General features: G+C 45.8%; 1 protein-coding gene across 1 annotated transcript in view; it reads right to left on the bottom strand.

The window, feature by feature from the left end:
• agap1 (ArfGAP with GTPase domain, ankyrin repeat and PH domain 1) overlaps nt 1–17,500 on the bottom strand; it is a gene marked incomplete at its 5' end in the record, with an annotated part of 61,315 nt that overhangs the window by 34,769 nt on the left and 9,046 nt on the right. The window contains 3 exon segments of the mRNA XM_068721148.1: nt 14,591–14,683; nt 15,384–15,539; nt 15,636–15,763. Coding sequence (XP_068577249.1) covers nt 14,591–14,683; nt 15,384–15,539; nt 15,636–15,763 — 377 coding nt within the window.

Raw genomic sequence — 17,500 nt, 5'->3', positions numbered from 1 at the left:
AGGTTAGAAAGAGAGAGAGAGAGAGAGAGAGAGAGAGAGAGAGAGAGAGGGAGAGAGAGGGAGAGAGGCAGAAGGTCAAAGAGAAGGCGAGAGAGAGAGAGAGAGAGAGTGGGAGATCAGAGAGGCAGGGGGGGATAAAACTGTCCGCTGATTAGCAATTACAGCCGCGCTGCCACGCGTGTCACTTCACTGGACCTCTACAACATTAACACTCCGACAGAGGATATTAATAGAGTCCAGCCGTGAAGGGAGACGGGGGGGTGGGGGGGGGGGGGGGGCACCACAGAAGAAGAAGAAGAGGGGGAGGGTAAGATGGACAGGAGCCCTCGCTCTCCGCTCAGCTTTCATTACGGCGCTCGGCGGTGGCGGGACGGGCCCTCGGTGACCCCTCGCCGCCGGTGACGGCACATTCGGCGTTTAATTGGCGCTGACACGACGCCAAGAAAGGGGGGGGGGGGGGGGGGGGGGGGCGCTTCAGAGTGACGGAGACGGGAGGCGGCGGTGTGACGGACGCCTAAAAGAATCATACAGAGTCTACGAGGTGAGATCCTGGAGTAAATACAGACGGACAACGAACACGGATCCTTTAGGAAACCTCTGGGTTCCTCTCTGCTCAATAAAGCTAAATGCTAACGCCGGCTACGCGGATGGTCTTGGTTTTGGTGGTCTTGGACCACCGTGGTAAACACGGCGCCTGGTGCAGATTAACTCAGTGATACAGATGTTTAAACATCCAACACATTACACTAATAAAAAGCCAGTTATGAAACCTGTCGTTTCAGAGGTCCCTTTCCAATAACTATTGAGACGCTGCTAATCTAATTCAGAGGATCAGTTACTGGCACATTATCAGTTTTTAAGAGCTTCGTCAGGTCGCTCGATGTTGTTTCCAGTGATTAACACTAATTTCAGCTCATGTCAAGAGGAAGTAAAACAGTGTGTGTGTGTGTGTGTGTGTGTGTGTGCGCGCTGCAACAACAACAGGGTTTCCCCACGGTGCAGTAAACGCGACTTGACGAGCTTCCTGCTGCTCTGAAGTGAAAGCTGCCGGCAGCCGTGCAGCTGTCAGGCCAGCTGATCATCCGTTACTGCCTGTTAGTGAGCGAGCAGCAACATGTTCCCAGGCAGAGACGGAGGATGTGTGTTTACATCAATTAAGACTTCTGAGGTCAGCTTCGCCCTCGTGGGAGGGTTTTCCATTTTAATCAATCAACGGATTTACACGGATTATGTGGACGTTTAATGATCATCGAGGGACCGCGGAGTCCTTTTCTCGCCAACATTCGTGCTACATTGGAAACATTTGATCTGGTTACTTTTTGTTTCACGTCTGAATAATGCAAATGCACTAAATCACCTCACGTCATCTACGTCCTGTGGACATCCACTACATCCTACGTCCTGTAGCCCATCAGCTAAGTATCGTCCTTGTCTTCGTCTAAGTCCTGTCTATTACGTCTCATCATCGTTGGCTAAGTCTCTGACATATGACCGTCTCGTTCAGGTTCCGTTGTCTTATTCATCCCGTCGTTGCTGCCGAGGCCCCGGTGTTTTGGCCAACGTCTCGGCGTTGTTGCCTAGTTTTCCTACGTCTCGGCGTTGTCGCCTACGTTTTTCTTTGTCTCGGCGTTGTCGCCTACGTTTTCCTACATCTTGGCGTTGTCGCCTACGTTTTTCTTTGTCTCTGCGTTGTCGCCTACGTTTTTCTTTGTCTCTGCGTTGTCGCCTACGTTTTCCTACGTCTCTGCGTAGTCGCCTATGTTTTTCTTTGTCTCTGCGTTGTCGCCTATGTTTTCCTACGTCTTGGCGTTGTCGCCTATGTTTTTCTTTGTCTCTGCGTTGTCGCCTATGTTTTCCTACGTCTTGGCGTTGTCGCCTATGTTTTTCTTTGTCTCGGCGTTGTCGCCTACGTTTTTCTTTGTCTCGGCGTTGTCGCCTATGTTTTTCTTTGTCTCGGCGTTGTCGCCTATGTTTTTCTTTGTCTCGGCGTTGTCGCCTACGTTTTTCTTTGTCTCGGCGTTGTCGCCTATGTTTTTCTTTGTCTCGGCGTTGTCGCCTACGTTTTCCTACGTCTCTCCAATGTCACCTACGTTTTCCTACGTCTCGGCGTTGTCGCCTACATTTTTCTTTGTCTCTGCATTGTCGCCTACGTTTTCCTACGTCCCGTCTCGTCGCCTACGTCCCATCTAGTTGTCCCTGATGTCCCGTTCCGTCATCGTCATACTTTTTTTTTCCTATCTAATAAATCTGAACAACCCAACAGTTGACTTTTCAGTTCAAGTTCGGCCACAATACTTCTATATCAAGATAAAAAAATAAAGACAATGCTCCTGTGGTTGCAGTCACAGTTAAAGTCACAAAGAGACTTCAAATAACAGAACTAACTTCCAGTCAGATACAAATATCAAAAGCTATGAGTTTTTTTTCATTACATTTTTCATAAAAACATACAAAACAAACAAAATAAAAAAAAAATATTCTCCTTTAATCTTATTGTATTTCTGAGGGATCAATCTCTTTAACGTGAAATAAAAAACGACAGCATCCGAGCAGAGAAAAGACTAAATGAGAAGGTCAGTAGCATCTCTGACTGATGTTTAACTAGATGGTTCTGGAGGCCTGGACTGAACTAAACTGGGGGTGAGACAATATTTCTTACACTTTCCCATCCAAACCTGGTATTTGGGGAGGGAGACGTCAGCAAATTAATTTTGGCCATCCATCCAGGGGATGACAAGCGATCAGTTTGCTGGAGGGGAAGGCTAATTGAACGTCGCGTCGAAAACCCTCCTGATGGGTAATATCTTTCATTATTCACCTCCCCGGGCTTCATGACACACACACGTCGCCTCTTATTTTACCTTCGGGAGGGAGGGATTGGGGGGGGGGGGGGGGGGGGGGGGCAGCCATGACAGCTCACAAGGTCTCCACATGGGAAAATAGATGTGCGGAGATAAATACCTCAGATATACTCTCTCCTCGCTGCACCGAGGCACTTCTCTGCCCCGGTGAAGTATTGTGGGGTAGTGCTTAGGAAAAGGTCGCTAGCTTGGGGGGGTGCGGCGAGGAGATGAAGTCATTTGTTAGGCATTCGAAAACGTCCAAGGGCATTACTGAGATTTACAACTGTAAGGTTGTTCTTTAGAGATCCAAACAAAAGAGTTGTGTTCAAGTGGGCGGAAACAGGAAGGATGCAAGTTTTTTCTAATAGAAATAAAAACTAGTTATAGATCCCTAAAAAACTCCCCGGGACACTCTCTCTCTCCTCTTTCATACTGACACACTTCTTCTTCGCCTCGGTGAAGTATCGTGGTGGAGTGCTTCAGAAAAGGTCGCTAGCTTGGGGGGGGGACATGAAGTCATTCGTTAAGACGACGACGCATCCGAAGACACGCTGGCAGGGCTCAAACCTGAGGGTCTCTGATTAACGGCAGTCACGCGTTGGAAAGGAAAAACTTTCTCTTTCATCTACAAACCGTAGAATTCTTCCTAGTAAACAACGCCTACCTTCCATTAACTCTCTTAAAGGTTATCGTCTACGTCCCGTCTTGTTGTCGCCTACTTCCTACATCGCGTCTCGTTGTTACCTACTTCCTACATCGCGTCTCGTTGTTGCCTACTTCCTACGTCTCGTTGTTGTTGCCTACTTCCTACGTCTCGTTGTCGTTGCCTACTTCCTACGTCTCGTTGTTGTTGCCTACCTCCGGCCCGTCGTCGTTGAAGCCTACGTCCCATCATCGTCATAACATTTTTTCTATCCAATAAATCTGAACAATCCAACAGGTAGTAAACACCTTCCTTCCATTGTGTGAATCTGAACAGCAAAAGAAAGGAACTCTCTCAAAGGTTTGTTTCCTCCTGCCGGGCTATTGATGCGGACTAATCTACTCTCTAATCACTCAATCACCCCCCTATTTTCCTCAGACAATGGACCCTTCCCCCGGCCTCTTGAAGGGAGTGACAGCGGATCGTAGAGGAGATACGGGGACCAGGACGATCTGGAAATGGGGGGGTCGAAGACCTTTTGTTCTTCCTCGTCTCCAGAGAGCAGGAGGCTAAATTAGAGGTGTCACCGAGGGAAGCCGGACGCTCCCCCTTCGTCTATCGGCGGCGGCCATCTGATCCGGCCTGAGCGGCGGTCGCAGCTCATCCATCATCCTCTCAGACGGACGAGAGAGTGTTGGTCTAATCACGGCCAGAGAAAGGAATAAAAGAGACGCCAGGTAAACGTCACCTGCTGGGGAGAAGATACGAACTACTCGTGTCTACATAAAGGAGGTCATTCCTTCTTGGATTGTCTCATATTAAAGGACTTTTAGAGGGCTGAAATATTTAGTTTTCCAGCCCAAAAAAAATGAACATAATCTTGATCAACAAGATGTTTCTGACCCCTTAACTCAATCTTCTTTACAAAAAGTGGGATGTTTCATAGGAATAAGACTTGTGCTTAGAATAAATAAGTTTGTGGTTATGAAATCAACACAAAGATTAGAAGACACCACATCAACTGCATCTACATGTGTGTGTTTAAGTAACCTCATTTCAGGTTTAAATGATCCAGGATTTCATATTTTTGATAAGGGCTCGTCTTACGAAACAAGTACGACATCTTGAACAAAGAATAATTTCCTGTTATACTTTCTCAGCACACATTTAAAGGACTGTGCAGCCTTGGTGGAGCTCAGTGTTTCCTACTTTAAAGCGTCTCTTCTCTCCGTGAGGCCCTCGAACCTGCCGACGGTCGCTACAGGAGACAAACAAGTTAAAGGTAGAAAACCTCCACGACGAAACATCAGAACAGACGCTCGGCGGCGGCGCTCTCCACCACAAGGTCGGCGTTGATGAGGCAAGGACGGCGGAGAGGGCAGGACGCAGACCACATCAAATAAAACACCACAGAAGAAGAGAGAGAGGGGAGCTGATTTATCTGATAAGAGTTCTGGGTAATTAATTAGAAACTCAATTATCCAAACCTTACTTCAGCAGTCTCAATTCATTAGCGGATAAAAAAGAAAAAAAGAAAAAGCTCTCGCTCGACTCTGACGACCGGAGAGAGGGAAAGTGAAGAAGAAACCGGCGGGAGACCTCCCCCCCCCCCTCAGGTCACCACTGAAGGTACACAAACACAACAAAGTGGCCGCGGGGACGCACTGAGCGCGCTCAGAGCGACACCCCCACACCCCCCCCCCCTCCCGCCAGCGAGCGCTCCGTGGAGACCGCCGTGCCGAGGCGTAATGAGCACGATCTAAACATGCTCTTTGATTGACGCCTGTGTTCCTTGTTTTAATTATTTCTCAAACTAAAAAGAGAGAGACACCCCCCCCCCCCCCCACGAGAAAAATCTCATTTCCAGGGGTTAGTGTGCATGACAAAAATGTCATCATGGCCAAAATGGCTCCGAGCGGTGACAACCTTTCCCAGGGAAATGATATTTTTCCAATCCAGGCGGAAGGCGGATCGTGTCGCCCTCGTTAAAGCCCTTGATAGCAGGTCTTTAATATTCACCGTCTTAATTAGGGCCGCAGTTAATTTCATTAAATTCTTTGGCTGCTAAATGAAGCAGATTATGAGACATCTTTTATTGCGAAGCGTGAAATTACAGCCTGCCCGCTGCCAATGGCGGGGCGAAACTAATGAATTACAGGGTAAATAACACCCGAATTAACCATCCAATTTAACTCCTTACAAAGCGGCCCGGCGCCGAGGGGGGACGAGTAGACTTGTCAAAACCACCCAGCCCCGCGCTCGTCTGCAGCCCCGCGAGAGGCAATTACAACCTCGACACTAATCAGTGAAGAAGAAGAAGACGGCAAAGCGGCGTCCGAGGCCTCGAGACTTCTGCAGGAAATCAGAATCAGTGAATGTTCTTCTGCAGCGGGAGGTCGACCACTCGGAGGTCAGTTACACAACTAAAGATGGGGGACGTGAGAGTCCGCCAACGTGGTCTCTGGTGCATACCATGTTTATATAATCTCCCTCTGCTGTAAACTGTCAAATAAAGAACAAAAACACCCAAAATGAGCTGGAAAATAAGCCCATTCGTACTCATTTCTATCGGTTATGGGAGCGGAATGTTCTGTAATTTACAGAACATTCCGCTCCAGTTTTTCTGAGGGCTAGTCGACCCTCTTTAACGTTAACCATCGCAGTGTGAATAAAGTTTTAGCGTTCACCATCGCAGTGTAAATAAAGTTTTAGCGTTCACCATCGCAGTGTAAATAAAGTTTTAGCGTTAACCATCGCAGTGTAAATAAAGTTTTAGCGTTAACCCTCGCAGTGTAAATAAAGTTTTAGCGTTAACCATCGCAGTGTAAATAAAGTTTTAGCGTTCACCATCGCAGTGTAAATAAAGTTTTAGCGTTAACCATCGCAGTGTAAATAAAGTTTTAGCGTTAACCATCGCAGTGTAAATAAAGTTGTATCGTTAACCATCGCAGTGTAAATAAAGTTTTAGCGTTAACCCTCGCAGTGTAAATAAAGTTTTAGCGTTAACCCTCGCAGTATAAATAAAGTTTTAGCGTTAACCATCGCAGTGTAAATAAAGTTGTATCGTTAACCATCGCAGTGTAAATAAAGTTTTAGCGTTAACCATCGCAGTGTAAATAAAGTTGTATCGTTAACCCTCGCAGTGTAAATAAAGTTTTAGCGTTAACCATCACTGTAAATAAAGTTGTATCGTTAACCATCACTGTAAATAAAGTTGTATCGTTAACCATCACAGTGTAAATAAAGTTGTATCGTTAACCCTCGCAGTGTAAATAAAGTTGTATCGTTAACCCTCGCAGTGTAAATAAAGTTGTATCGTTAACCATCGCAGTGTAAATAAAGTTGTATCGTTAACCATCGCAGTGTAAATAAAGTTGTATCGTTAACCCTCGCAGTGTAAATAAAGTTGTATCGTTAACCATCGCAGTGTAAATAAAGTTGTATCGTTAACCATCGCAGTGTAAATAAAGTTGTATCGTTAACCCTCGCAGTGTAAATAAAGTTGTATCGTTAACCCTCGCAGTGTAAATAAAGTTGTATCGTTAACCCTCGCAGTGTAAATAAAGTTTTAGCGTTAACCATCGCAGTGTAAATAAAGTTTTAGCATTAACCATCGCAGTGTAAATAAAGTTGTATCGTTAACCATCGCAGTGTAAATAAAGTTTTAGCGTTAACCCTCGCAGTGTAAATAAAGTTTTAGCGTTAACCCTCGCAGTATAAATAAAGTTTTAGCGTTAACCATCGCAGTGTAAATAAAGTTGTATCGTTAACCATCGCAGTGTAAATAAAGTTTTAGCGTTAACCATCGCAGTGTAAATAAAGTTGTATCGTTAACCCTCGCAGTGTAAATAAAGTTTTAGCGTTAACCATCACTGTAAATAAAGTTGTATCGTTAACCATCACTGTAAATAAAGTTGTATCGTTAACCATCACAGTGTAAATAAAGTTGTATCGTTAACCCTCGCAGTGTAAATAAAGTTGTATCGTTAACCCTCGCAGTGTAAATAAAGTTGTATCGTTAACCATCGCAGTGTAAATAAAGTTGTATCGTTAACCATCGCAGTGTAAATAAAGTTGTATCGTTAACCCTCGCAGTGTAAATAAAGTTGTATCGTTAACCATCGCAGTGTAAATAAAGTTGTATCGTTAACCATCGCAGTGTAAATAAAGTTGTATCGTTAACCCTCGCAGTGTAAATAAAGTTGTATCGTTAACCCTCGCAGTGTAAATAAAGTTGTATCGTTAACCCTCGCAGTGTAAATAAAGTTTTAGCGTTAACCATCGCAGTGTAAATAAAGTTTTAGCATTAACCATCGCAGTGTAAATAAAGTTGTATCGTTAACCATCGCAGTGTAAATAAAGTTGTATCGTTAACCCTCGCAGTGTAAATAAAGTTGTATCGTTAACCATCGCAGTGTAAATAAAGTTGTATCGTTAACCATCGCAGTGTAAATAAAGTTGTATCGTTAACCCTCGCAGTGTAAATAAAGTTGTATCGTTAACCATCGCAGTGTAAATAAAGTTGTATCGTTAACCATCGCAGTGTAAATAAAGTTGTATCGTTAACCCTCGCAGTGTAAATAAAGTTGTATCGTTAACCCTCGCAGTGTAAATAAAGTTGTATCGTTAACCCTCGCAGTGTAAATAAAGTTTTAGCGTTAACCATCGCAGTGTAAATAAAGTTTTAGCATTAACCATCGCAGTGTAAATAAAGTTGTATCGTTAACCATCGCAGTGTAAATAAAGTTTTAGCGTTAACCATCGCAGTGTAAATAAAGTTGTATCGTTAACCCTCGCAGTGTAAATAAAGTTTTAGCGTTAACCATCACTGTAAATAAAGTTGTATCGTTAACCATCACAGTGTAAATAAAGTTGTATCGTTAACCATCGCAGTGTAAATAAAGTTGTATCGTTAACCCTCGCAGTGTAAATAAAGTTGTATCGTTAACCCTCGCAGTGTAAATAAAGTTGTATCGTTAACCCTCGCAGTGTAAATAAAGTTGTATCGTTAACCATCGCAGTGTAAATAAAGTTGTATCGTTAACCATCGCAGTGTAAATAAAGTTGTATCGTTAACCCTCGCAGTGTAAATAAAGTTGTATCGTTAACCATCACAGTGTAAATAAAGTTGTATCGTTAACCCTTGCAGTGTAAATAAAGTTGTATCGTTAACCATCGCAGTGTAAATAAAGTTGTATCGTTAACCATCGCAGTGTAAATAAAGTTGTATCGTTAACCATCGCAGTGTAAATAAAGTTGTATCGTTAACCATCGCAGTGTAAATAAAGTTGTATCGTTAACCATCGCAGTGTAAATAAAGTTGTAGCGTTAACCATCGCAGTGTAAATAAAGTTGTAGCGTTAACCATCGCAGTGTAAATAAAGTTTTAGCGTTAACGTCACAGATCTGTGAACCATCACTTCCTTCTTTCGGCCTTCAACGAGGAGCTGAGCCTCCATAGATTTGCTCCACCAGGAACAAAAGGTGATGTTAGTCCTGGTCCCAGGCGGGGCAGACAAACCACCAGCCGGCCCCCGGTCCACCGTCTCTGAGCACAGACGCGGTTTAGAGGGACGTCTGCGGCCCCGAGCGGCTCGGCTGCTGCTGCTCAAATTAATTTGTCGGTTTGGGTTGTTTTTTTTGACGGTAATTAGCAGCTAATTAGCGTCGTGGAACAGATGTCGGAGGAGCCCCGCGACGTCAACAAGCCTCTGTAAACAAGAAAGAAGCTGGAGGAGAGAGAGCCGACCAATCGGCTGCGAGGACCGGGCCAGCGCTTCTTCCTCTGTGGTTTCATGCGTCTCCGCCGGACGCCTCGTCCTCGTCTCCACATGAGCTGCTTTCGCTCTTTCAGATTGAACCACTTTGAACGCACCGCTTCAACACCTTTCTATCTTTTGTCGGATAAATACAAGTTTAACTCGTCACAATGAAGAGTTATGAATAAATTAAACCCTACGTGTGAAATACATACAAACACATTTAAATGAATGTCTTCAGACATTTCTGTGTGAATTCTGCCTCCAGATATTAATCTGTATTTAATCTAGTTTCTAATTATTCATCGACCAACAACACACACATATGATGTATATATATATATATATACATATATATATATATATAAATATATTATATAATATCTATAGAAGCTGAAGAGCAGCCACGTGTTGAAAGAAACAGAAACATGAGATCCGTCTGTAAGCCACTCTGTTGGACATCGTCTCCTCCTGAACTCCGGCTGTGAGGAAGGTGATGAGGATGAAGACGAAGATGCACACACACACACACACACACACACACACACACACACACACACAATGTGTGTGTGTGTGTGTGTGTGTGTGTGTGTAGAAGAGCTTCTCTGGACATGATACGTGCAGTTTGTGTGGATAATTGCCTCAGAGTGGAAACCCGCCCCCTTCCCATTATAACCAACAGAGTCCTGGTCTCAGCGTGTGTGTGTGTGTGTGTGTGTGTGTGTGTGTGTGTGTGTGTGTGTGTGTGTGTGTGTGGTTTTAATGAGCGCTGGACTCTCTTCACGGAGGCGTTCCCCGTTAACAAAAGGAGAACTGAACCGCCGTCACCTCCAGTGGTGGAGAGTCGCTCTAATGAGATCAGGAGGCGGACAAGTGGCTTAAACACACACACACACACACACACACACACACACACACACACACACACACACACACACACACACACACACACTCAGGTGCTAGATCAGAATGAAGAGAAGAAGAAGTGAGAGACGCCTTCAGGAACTTAAATCATCAGATTATGAAGTAAAGTAGTGGACGAGTCTAACTTGGTTCATTATACAGAATACTGCAGTATTTTAAAGGTAGTACGTTAAAAAGAAGAGTTTTTGTGTTTTTAAATGAGGAAGAATTAAAGCCTCTAAACTGATGAAGAGTTTTAGTGAAACACAAATAATACACAGATGTTTGTCAGAGTGTATTTCTCTCTGAGATGCAGTACAAGTACTACGTTTACATGTACAGCGTCATGTGATTCACTGCTCCTCACTGCTCCTCACATCTCCTCACTGCTCCTCACATCTCCTCACTGCTCCTCACATCTCCTCACTGCTCCTCACATCTCCTCACTGCTCCTCACTGCTCCTCACTGCAGGGAAGACTCCGGGAATCGACGGCCTCTCCACGGATTTCTTTAAGCAGTTCTGGAACATTATCGGTTCTGACTTACATTGTGTTTTGTTGGAATGTTTTAAAACGGGATCACTTCCGGTCTCGTGCCAGCGGGCGGTACTCTCCCTGCTGCCCAAGAAGGGAGCTTTGGCCCTTCTGAAGAACTGGAGACCAGTGGCCCTGCTGTGTACTGACTATAAGGTGCTTTCCAGAGCCTTGTCTAACAGACTGAGAGAACACTTGGAAGTGATTGTAAATAGTGATCAGACATACTGTGTCCCAGACAGGACAGTGATGGACAACATTTTTGTGATTCGTGATGTGCTCGATGTTTGTAAATTTCACGATGTCAATGTCGGTATCGTCTCACTTGACCAGGAGAAGGCGTTCGACAGGGTGGATCACTCCTATCTTTTTTCTGCACTTAGGGCATTTGGGCTTGGTGATGGTTTTTTGTCTTGGGTGGGTTTGCTGTACAGTGGTGCGGTATGTATGGTTAAAATGGGAGCAGGGCTGAGTCGCCCGATCCCGGTACAGCGAGGGATTAGGCAGGGCTGTCCGATCTCAGGCCAATTATACAGTCTTGCTTTTGAGCCTCTCTTGTGCAGGCTGAGGGGTCGGCTCAGTGGTCTGGCACTGCCTGGGTCCTCCAGTCTTTGTCGTCCCCTCACTGTATCTGCGTATGCTGACGATGTAAACGTCTTCGTCAGGGACCAGGGAGATGTTCAATGTCTGCAGGATATTTTGTCTCTGTATGAGAGGGCTTCATCTGCACGGGTGAACTGGGGTAAATCTGAAGGCTTATTGGTGGGACACTGGAGACATCAGACGGTGCCTCGCCTGCCTGGAGGTCTTCAGTGGGGAAAAGGAGGCCTAAAGGTGTTGGGGGTGTTCTTAGGTTCTGAGGACTTTCAGAAAAAGAACTGGGAGGGAGTCAAGGAGAAGGTGTGTGCTCGGTTCTCTCGTTGGAAATGGTTGATACCCCAGTTGTCATATAGGGGAAGAGTTCTGGTTGCTAATAACTTGGTTGCCTCGACTCTGTGGCAGACTCATCGCGCTGACGCCTCCAGGAGGCCTCATAGCGGAAATACAGAGGTTGGTAGTGGACTTTTTCTGGTCTGGCCGGCACTGGATTCGTGCAGCAGCTCTTTATCTGCCTGTGGCAGAGGGAGGGCAGGGCCTCATTGACATCCAGTCGAGGATCGCCTCATTCAGACTCAGGACTGCGCAAAAGCTGCTCTATGGCTGTGGCCCTACCTGGATGGACACTGCTAGACTGCTGCTGAGGAGAGCTGGGCGGTTGGGATATGATAAGCAGCTCTTTCTCCTACAACATGAGAAAGTGGACTTGGCCGGGCTGACACCATTCTACGGCTCTGTTCTGCAGGCGTGGCAGATCTTTACCACTTCACGTAAAGCTGAGGAGACTCCAGGCGTGTGGCTGCTGGAGGAACCTCTGTTCTTCAACAGATTCATCGGGGCTCAAACGCTGCAGTCTGCCAGCCTGCGAACACAACTAAGACAAGCCGGCTGTACTAAACTGGGGCATTTGTTGAAGATGTCAGCGACGGCAGCATCCAGGGTCACCTTTAGGCAGAAGGCCAACATCACGTCTGTCAGGCTGATCAACAGAGTAGTGGAGGAGGTCTGTGCCGCCCTGCCACAACACCTGAGAGCGTTTGCAGGAAACTGTACTCTGTCTGACCAGTGGGATGAAGAGAGTGAGTACACTCCCCCCACTCTGCTCATTGCCCCGGCTGTGGGCGACTGGCAGGGGGGAGGAAACAAGCTGCTGACGTTCACAACCCCTCGCCTGGACAAGTTTCAGGTGGCAGAAAAGAAAGCAATTCATGAAATCTATGTAAAGGTTGTGAACTTGCGCTCTCTGGCAGGGTTGAAGGAGTCGAGGTGGACCGAGTTTTTTGGCCCAGAGTTTTCCCCGAAAGGCAGCTGGAGGTGCATGTACAAGCTGCCCGTTGAGAAGCGGACAGCAGACCTCCAGTGGAGGGTTGTGCATGGAGCTATAGCCACGAACAGATACCGGGCACACCTGGATCCACACATTGGTGAGGAGTGTGATTTCTGCTCTCGGACCGAGACCCTGGAGCACCTGTTTGTTCAATGTCCTCGGCTCGCGGCACTATTTGATCGTTTAAAGAGGTGGTTTCAGGGTCTCGGAGAAGACTTTCCTTTCACTTTATTCATCTTTGGTCCAAAATACTGTGTAAAAAAGAAGGCTGTCCACACTCTGATGAACTTTTTATCTGGTTCTGCCAAGTTGGCCATCTGGCTAACACGCAAGAATCGGGTTAGGGATGCCGGCAGTGAAGATCCAGTAAGAGTTCTGGAGGGTCTGTTGAAGGCCCGGCTCAGGGTGGAGCACACCTACTACCAGACGGTGGACAATTTAAAGGATTTCAGGGACAGATGGACGACTGGGAGCATTTTGTGCTCAGTGGTGCTGCTGGAGAGCTGGTGGTGAACTTCTGAATGTATTGATCATTGACATAGATTGTTTATTTGTTCTTTGGTGTTTTAACTTGTTTATTTTTTTTGTTTTGATTTATTTGAAGTTTTTATTTTTTTCCCCATTTTTTGCTTTTCAAATGATGTTTTAGAATGTTTCTGGTTTCACTGGAATAGTGAAATAAAGGAACTTTAAAACCCAAACCCATCTCCTCACTGCTCCTCACTGCTCCTCACATCTCCTCACTGCTCCTCACATCTCCTCACTGCTCCTCACTGTTCCTCACTGCTCCTCACATCTCCTCACTGTTCCTCACTGCTCCTCACATCTCCTCACTGCTCCTCACATCTCCTCACTGCTCCTCACTGCTCCTCACATCTCCTCACTGTTCCTCACTGCTCCTCACATCTCCTCACTGCTCCTCACTGCTCCTCACTGCTCCTCCATGGTTAATACGTCTTCTACACGTCTCGTTCTGAGCTTCTCAGCGCTTCTGTGGAACGACGGTCACCTGACTAACAAACCTGTGAAGTAATGATCAAATAAATGAAGCTTCATATTCACTGACAAGAATACGAAATATGAGAAGACGTAGAAGACAAACGAGAAGGACAAGAAGAAGAGGAAAAGAGAGAAGAAGAAGTAAGAGGAAGAATAAAACAGGAGAAGAAGAAGAAGAAGAAGAAGAAGTAAGAGGAAGAATAAAACAGGAGAAGAAGAAGAAGAAGAAGAAGAAGTAAGAGGAAGAATAAAACAGGAGAAGAAGAAGAAGAAGTAAGAGGAAGAATAAAACAGGAGAAGAAGAAGAAGAAGAAGTAAGAGGAAGAATAAAACAGGAGAAGAAGAAGAAGAAGAAGAAGAAGAAGTAAGAGGAAGAATAAAACAGGAGAAGAAGAAGAAACCGTTGTAGGAGCTGCAGTGATTCTCAGGATAACAGATTTCACTGATCTGTGGTGCCCCCCCCCCCCCCCCCCCCCCCCTCTCTCCCCCCACTCTCCCCCTCTCTCTCTCTCTAATCAGAGAAGCGATTTGTTCATTAGCAGATTACAAACGAGGCCGCGGCGACGACACAAGAGGCTGCGATTAGCGCTCGTTAATTGTCTGATTTGCTTTTCGGGAGAAACAACTACCCCCCCCCCCCCCCCCCCCCCCCCCCCCCCCTCTCGGGGAGCTTGTTTTCTTCAAATTAAGAGCTCAGATTCAGGTGCTCGGCTCTCCGGCGCAGCAGGAATGTGTAATTCTGTGTTTCCTCTTCTTCTCCCATCAAAGAGCGGCTTTGAAAAGACACGGAGTGGGAGATGAAGTGGAGGAGATGAAGTGGAGGAGATGAAGTGGAGGAGATGAAGTGGAGGAGCAGAGGGAGAGGAGGAGGAGGCGGTCTGGTTTGGAGGACCCAGGAGAGCCCCCCCGGCTCTAATTGATGTTAAGTGTGTGATTCCACTGCTATAATCGGGGCCCAGGACGCCGCTCAGACAGGACGTCTCACCTGTTTGATGGGGATGGCTCGCCCGCTGCCGATGCTGTCGGCTCGAGCCTCCAGGCCTTTCTTGTCCTTGTCCGGCTCGCTGGCCTTCCTGGACTGTGGGACCAAATGAAAACCCGTCATCATCCACATTAAACCGGGCTTCACTGCAGAGCGACACCATGAAAGGGAAGATCTGTAAAAAGGTCTTAACAAGCAGCAGATAGAATAAGTAGAGAGGTCCAATGAGTAGAAGCTCTGGAGGGATTATGAGACAGTGGGCCCCCCCCACCTCAGATTATCTGAAACCTATTATATCGGGACAAGACCCCCACAGTCACAGAGTCGATCCACGCTTCTTTGTAGTCATTTAGTGTCTCTTTGTAGTCGTTTAGTGTCTCTTCGTAGTCATTTTATGTCTTTGTTTTGTGTCTCTTTGTAGTCCTTTAGTGTCTCTTTGTAGTCGTTTAGTGTCTCTCTGTCATGATTTTGTGTCTCTTCGTTGTCGTTTTGTGTCTCTTTGTTTAGTGTCTCTTCGTAGTCGTTTAGTGTCTCTCTGTCATGATTTTGTGTCTCTTCGTAGTCGTTTAGTGTCTCTTTGTTTAGTGTCTCTCTGTCATGATTTTGAGTCTCTTTGTTTAGTGTCTTTTTGTTTTGTGTCTCTTCGTAGTCGTTTAGTGTCTCTCTGTCATGATTTTGTGTCTCTTTGTAGTTGTATCTTCAATAATAAAGACTGAATAAATCAAAGTGATCTTGTGATGCATAAATGACTTGATGGACATGGACATGGAACATTGAACTTGTGTCTCAGACTCACGGTGAAGAGGTTGGAGCGGCGCTTCGACTGCTTCCTGACGGGCGTCGGCGTGTTGGTGGTCTGCGGTACGTCGATGCGGAGCTCCTTCTGGCTGGTGCTCGGCGTCGACGGCACCGACGACGAGTAGTCGCTCAGGCTGCCGCCGCCGTTACTCGTCTGAGAGAAAAAGAAGAAGAAGAAACGTCGTGACCTCCGACAGTTTAAATAGCGTGACCTCTGACCTCCGACGGTTTAAATAGCGTGACCTCTGACCTGGCCGACGTGGACGGCCGTCACCTGCGTGGCGCAGACGGACGAGTGGCTCGGGGAGTTGGGCAGCGACTTGCACGGCCCGATGGAGAGCTGCTGCTTCTTCCTGGTGGCCGCGATCTTCTGGGCGACTGGAACGCGAAACACACAGACGTCACATGACACACGGGGAATCCAACACGGCTGCTTCGTTTCCCCGAGGAGCTCAGAAGCCGACGTGTTCGGCAGAATATAGTGGAAGTAAACGGTGCCTTTGTAAATGTCAACATTTAAAGCTTCAGTTGTGGTTGGTTTTTTCTGACGGAAGCGTTCGTCACTCGCGATGTGTTCAAGGACCGTCGGAAAGACGACAATCTTACATTACAGCCTCGTGACAAAGAGAAGCTCTTCTTCAAATGTCTGAAGAAGAGTTGAAGTCGTACAAAAAGAAACTACAGTTTTTATAATGAATGAAACTACAAACACGTCGACTTCCTGCTCTTCTCTGATCATAAATAAACTCTGTCATCAAAGAGAATAACTTTCTTCTTCTCTTGTCGCTGCCCTTGCGTCGGCCTCGAGTCACCCGGAGGTAAATGTTTACGAGCGTCTCCTCGTTAACGAAGCCTGGGGGGGGGGGGGGGGTGCGGGGGGGGATTCTTTAACGAGCTCCAATTAAAACAATGGCTTCATCACCTGTGAGCGCGTGAAACAAGGCTCTCTGTGTTTATTGGAACAGAGATAATGGAGTCACTAAAACACATCTCTAATCCTGATGGAATTATTCATGGAGTCTGGTGAGACTGTCACATACCTGTGTGTGTGTGTGTGTGTGTGTGTGTGTGTGTGTGTGTGTGTGTACCTGTGCTCCTCACACCTGGCAGGTTGTATTTTACCTTTTTTAAGTGTGAGGACCAGTTATGATAAGGCCGCGCTAAATGTTTAAACTGCTCGCTTAATGCAATTTAACTTTGTCCATCAATCTCTGTTCTGCTCTGAGAAGCTGCCACTTCCTCCTAATGGAAACGTCTCCCCTTTGATCGGATTTATGACGGGGCTGCACCTCCCATAAAGAGGAGGGGGGGGGGGGGGGGGGGGGGTGTGACACTGCAGTGTTTCACTGTCAAGTCTGAACATACATATATATATATATATATATATATATATATATATATATATCGATCTATATATATATATATATATATATATATATCGATCTATATATATATATCGATCTATATGTTCCTTCCTTTTGTTGTTACACCTTTATTTTCACGTTTCATACATTTAACATTTTTAAGAGAAACTGCGCATGAAATGTGTGAAGAAGTCACACATGACACAAAACATACATTTAGACTGTGTCGATTCAGAAGATATCATATCATCTTGTTATTAGGAGTTTGTTTCCAGGAAACGCTCATCAATCAGCTCGTTTGGTGTCTCTTTGTGGTCGTTTAGTGTCTCTTTGTGGTCGTTTAGTGTCTCTTTGTGGTCGTTTAGTGTCTCTTTGTGGTCGTTTTGTGTCTCTTTGTGGTCGTTTAGTGTCTCTTTGTGGTCGTTTAGTGTCTCTTTGTGGTCGTTTAGTGTCTCTTTCTGGTCGTTTACTGTCTCTTTGTAGTCGTTTTGTGTCTCTTTGTGGTCGTTTAGTGTCTCTTTGTAGTCGTTTAGTGTCTCTTTCTGGTCGTTTAGTGTCTCTTTGTGGTCGTTTAGTGTCTCTTTGTAGTCGTTTTGTGTCTCTTTGTGGTCGTTTAGTGTCTCTTTGTAGTCGTTTAGTGTCTCTTTCTGGTCGTTTAGTGTCTCTTCGTAGTCGTTTTGTGTCTCTTTGTAGTCGTTTAGTGTCTCTTTGTGGTCGTTTAGTGTCTCTTTGTAGTCGTTTTGTGTCTCTT

The sequence above is a fragment of the Cebidichthys violaceus genome, unplaced genomic scaffold (assembly GCF_023349555.1).
Source record: "Cebidichthys violaceus isolate CVI_PGR_0920_01 unplaced genomic scaffold, fCebVio1.0.p SCAF_266, whole genome shotgun sequence".
NCBI lineage: Eukaryota > Metazoa > Chordata > Actinopteri > Perciformes > Stichaeidae > Cebidichthys > Cebidichthys violaceus.
This window is presented reverse-complemented; position numbering and strand designations above follow the sequence as displayed.